Here is a 5,000-nt window from a genome sequence, read left to right on the forward strand (position 1 = left end):
CATGGGTATAGAGCAGAAGTAACGAAATAACCTAATAAGAATGATTTTTTTTTTTTTTTTTTTTTTTTTTTTGGTATTACAGCAGTGACGAAAACCTTCATTCAACCGGCGAAGGAAGGGCTCACCTGTCTACTGATTGGTCAGGAGGAGCGACCCTAAAATCTGAAGGAATTCCAGGTGCGGTTCGCCTGTTCGGTGATCAGAAGAGCCGGGGACAAGGAGGCCCAACAGATGGCTCTGAAGTTGCTATGGGCATCGTCTTTCCTCTAGAGTTGCTGTGGGTATTGCCTTTCCTCTAGAGTTTCCGTGTGTACTATTGGGCAGTCTCTTCTCTTGAGTTGCTGTCATGAATATTTTTTTTCTTGTTTTCTTTTTTTTTCTTCTAGAAGCCCTCATGATCATTATTGCCTTGGGTTGTCTTCCCTATAGCTCTTCCTAGGGTATCGTCTTTCTCCTAAGATTGTCCATGGGTATTTTGTTTTCTATAGAATTTGTTATGCGCATTGTCTTTCATCTAGAGCTGCCGTGGGTATTTATATTTTGCTCTCTCCTCTCTGTCTGTCTGTCTGCCTGTCTCTCTCTCTCTCTCTCTCTCTCTCTCTCTCTCTCCCTTTCTCTCTCCCTCCCTCCCTCCCCTCCCCTCCCCTCCCCTCCCCTCCTCTCCCCTCCCCTCCCCCTCCCCTCCCCTCCCCCTCCCACCATCCCTCCCCCCTCCCTCCCTCCCCTTCCCCTCCCTTCCCCTTCCCTCTCACCCTCTCCCTCCAACTCCCCTTCTCCCTCTCCCACTCGATCTACCAAGCGAATTAACTTTTCTCTAGTTGCATTGTCTTTTTCCTCTAGAGAAACTATAGTTCTCACTAAAAATAAAAAGTCAAGATGAGGGAGGATTGCGGTTATTTCTGGAAGTAAAATAATGTCTCAATATTAAAACCATGTCTCGGGGGTAAGTAAGGATAATAATGATAAACGTATACTATTTATACTATTTTCATTTTATACTCACGATACCTTTGTCCAATAAGAGATGCAGTAACACTACATAGAAATCTGTCACCTGGAAGAAAAATATGCATGACATAATATAATCATGATGATTTACGATCGATTATATGATCTATTAATGTCGTTGCTGTTAGTATCATAATTTTGTTTTATCTCATTAAGCTTAATATTATCGTTTATTTCTTACTATCGTATAGTATCTTATTCGTGAAACTGTTTGCGATTAATAGCTGATTATAATCATTTAAGAGTTAACTGTATTACTTGCACAGTGAACGCGTATACACACATGCGCACATGTATACACGCACGTGCACATTCATACATAAATAAACAACCAATAAACAATAAGTGTTCTTTTTTCTCTTGATTATGCATGTTTAATCAAAACATTCTTTTTATATCATAGGTGTTGTGTACTGTATGGGAAGCTTCAAATATATATATAATATATATATATAAATATATATATATATTATATATATAATGCTTATAGATTCATATATATATACATATATATATATATATATATATATATATATATATATATATATATATATGTGTGTGTGTGTGTGTGTGTGTGTGTGTGTGTGTGTGTGTGTGTGTGTGTGTGTGTGTATGTATATATATACTAACTCTTGTATATATTTACACATACATATGTATTTATATATGTGTGTGTGTGTGTGTGTGGGTGTGTGTGTGTGCGTGTGTGTGTGTGTGTGTGTGTGTGTGTGTGTGTGTGTGTGTGTGTGTGTGTGTGTGTGTGTGTGTGTGTGTGTGTGTATGTGTGTGTGTGTGTGTGTATAACATACCATATTCATATCCATATTCACAGTATCAGTGCATAGAACTTTTTCAGCATACATAGATTTCGTTATCATTTTAAGGCTCAATAAAGTTTGCCCTGAGGAAAAAAGATAATTCATTCATCTGTTGAGTAGCCACCAAATAATATATTGGTAACCCCTGAAATATGCATTTTTGTGACGACTCATAGGTGGCGCTTGTATCAACAACCCAAATTGCTTATTTCATGAGCACTTTCCTGTCTTTCTTGAACAGTCTGCCTAACCGTGCGAGGGTGAGCAGTATGGTCCCGTCCACCGACAAACGATAATCGACTTCCATGACCTCTTCTACGATATTATAATAACGACAGAACGTAGTTTTCGTGACAGAACAATGAACGTGGGACCACACGATTACCAAGAGTCTGACGAGGTTTCCGAAGCGTTCTCTGATGGGACGATATCAAGATGCAACAGCGTGGAGAAGATGACCGTGACCGTTCTGGCAGACGGCCTGGTAGAGGAGAGGTTTCGTGTCGATAGAAGAAAGTTAGAGGCGATGATTTTGGGTGAGTAGGGGCGTTTGGAGCTTATTGTTGTTTATTTTCCGTGGCTGGTCGGTATCGGGTCACTGTGTGATAGAAAGGGTAATATTTAAAGGGTGTTGTTGGCCGTGTCTCTTAGCAACCCCGCGCTCACAAACGGCACGGTTCTCGCTCAGTGGACGTGGACGGTTTTTGTTCTAAGGTTATTATCTACATTAGTGAAAATTAAACTATTAAACGTGAAATGAATATAGAGTAAACGTCAGAAATTATTGAACTGCCGACTGGATTGAAATTCAGTAGGGAATAAGTTATAACAACTTAACGCATTCCTAGACATATTTTATAGAAATGAAAGCGGTCTGTGTATAAATATGTATATAGAAACATTAATGCATATCGTTATTTATGCTCTGAATGTGTACTTTTGGGATAGTATGCGTTTGTATATTTCTGTATGTACATATGCATGTGGCCTTTGATTGTTTTGATGTCCAGGATTTCTCGGAATCTAATGGAGACACCTGGCAACTCTGAATAGTTTGTTTACGTGAGTACACAACAGAGTAAAATTATGAATGGATGAGAGGGGGGGGGGAGGGGGATTGGCTAATGATTAATTTCCTCAGTCAGGTGTAGGTATGCTATGGATGAAATACTATGGGGACTTCATTGCGTTTGTCGTATCATTAAAATGTATACCTTTTATAGTCCCAACATTTGCATTAACACAACTTCATTTACAAGTTCATTTGCGTATAATGAAGACAATCTTACATAATTTAGTTCGGTCTGTTATATAGTAAAGGATAAAATTAACAATACATAGCTGTTCGATGAATTTTAAAACCTCTTTTTGCATTTTCTCATAGCTGTCGCACGTAAAAATACCGGTAACATACACGGGAATCAATAGCCATGCATTCTGGGAAGAGACTTTCCAGAGAACGGATGATGATAAATTATTTTCACAACACCAGAGATGGCGGACTCGATTGTTCATTTTTCTTATAACATCCCAAATGACCAAGATTCCAAAACGTATATATTACTACACAAAGGCGGAAGATTCACCTAATATCCGAGACCTTGGGAAAAAAAATATTTAAGCTGCGCGATGCGGTGTTTATTCGCTATGTATCCGGTAAATGCCCAGTTTCATCCACCTGTCTTCTCGCGGGATCTCACGCGCGTGAATGTGTGTGTAGCTGTTCATGTATGTATGTAATTGACTGTGTATGCGTATGCATGTGTGTATATGCATGCATGTGACTGGGCATGCATGCATGGGACTGGGCATGCATGCATGTGACAGGGCATGCATGCATTTGACTGGGCATGCAGGCATGTGACTGGGCATGCATGTGTGTATATGTATTCATGTGACAGGGCATGCATGCATGTGACAGGTCATGCATGCATGTGGCAGGTCATGCATGCATTTGACTGGGCATGCATGAATGTGACTGGGCATGCATGTGTGTATATGTATTCATGTGACTGGGCATGCATGAATGTGACTGGGCATGCATGAATGTGACTGGGCATGCATGTGACTGGGCATGCAGGCATGTGACTGGGCATGCGGGCATGTGACTGGGCATGCGGGCATGTGACTGGGCATGCGGGCATGTGACTGGGCATGCGGGCATGTGACTGGGCATGCGGGCATGTGACTGGGCATGCGGGCATGTGGCTGGGCATGCGGGCATGTGACTGGGCATGCGGGCATGTGGCTGGGCATGCGGGCATGTGACTGGGCATGCGGGCATGTGACTGGGCATGCGGGCATGTGACTGGGCATGCGGGCATGTGACTGGGCATGCGGGCATGTGACTGGGCATGCGGGCATGTGACTGGGCATGCGGGCATGTGACTGGGCATGCGGGCATGTGACTGGGCATGCGGGCATGTGACTGGGCATGCGGGCATGTGACTGGGCATGCGGGCATGTGACTGGGCATGCGGGCATGTGACTGGGCATGCGGGCATGTGACTGGGCATGCGGGCATGTGACTGGGCATGCGGGCATGTGTGTGTGTGTGTATGCATGCATATACACACATGCATGCCCTGCCATGTGTATATGCATGCATATACACACATGCATGCCCTGTCATGTGTATATGCATGCATATACACACATGCATGCCCTGCCATGTGTATATGCATGCATATACACATGGCAGGGCATGTATGTGTGTATATGCATGCATATACACATGGCAGGGCATGCATGTGTGGATATGCATGCATATACACATGGCAGGGCATGCATGTGTGGATATGCATGCATATACACATGGCAGGGCATGCATGTGGCTGGGCATGCATGCATATACACATGGCAGGGCATGCATGTGGCTGGGCATGCATGCATATACACATGGCAGGGCATGCATGTGGCTGGGCATGCATGCATATACACATGGCAGGGCATGCATGTGGCTGGGCATGCATGCATATACACATGGCAGGGCATGCATGTGGCTGGGCATGCATGCATATACACATGGCAGGGCATGCATGTGGCTGGGCATGCATGCATATACACATGGCAGGGCATGCATGTGGCTGGGCATGCATGCATATACACATGGCAGGGCATGCATGTGGCTGGGCATGCATGCATATACACATGGCAGGGCATGCATGTGGCTGG

General features: G+C 43.7%; 1 protein-coding gene across 1 annotated transcript in view; it reads left to right on the forward strand.

The window, feature by feature from the left end:
- Window positions 1–2,108: 2,108 nt before the first annotated feature.
- Window positions 2,109–5,000, forward strand: part of LOC125047781 (protein bicaudal C homolog 1-like) — a 49,481-nt gene continuing 46,589 nt past the window's right edge. The window contains exon 1 of the mRNA XM_047646219.1: window positions 2,109–2,362. Coding sequence (XP_047502175.1) covers window positions 2,188–2,362 — 175 coding nt within the window. The 5' untranslated portion in view covers window positions 2,109–2,187. The remainder of the gene's footprint in view (window positions 2,363–5,000) is intronic.

Source organism: Penaeus chinensis, chromosome 42 (genome assembly GCF_019202785.1).
Source record: "Penaeus chinensis breed Huanghai No. 1 chromosome 42, ASM1920278v2, whole genome shotgun sequence".
Taxonomy (NCBI): Eukaryota; Metazoa; Arthropoda; class Malacostraca; order Decapoda; family Penaeidae; genus Penaeus; species Penaeus chinensis.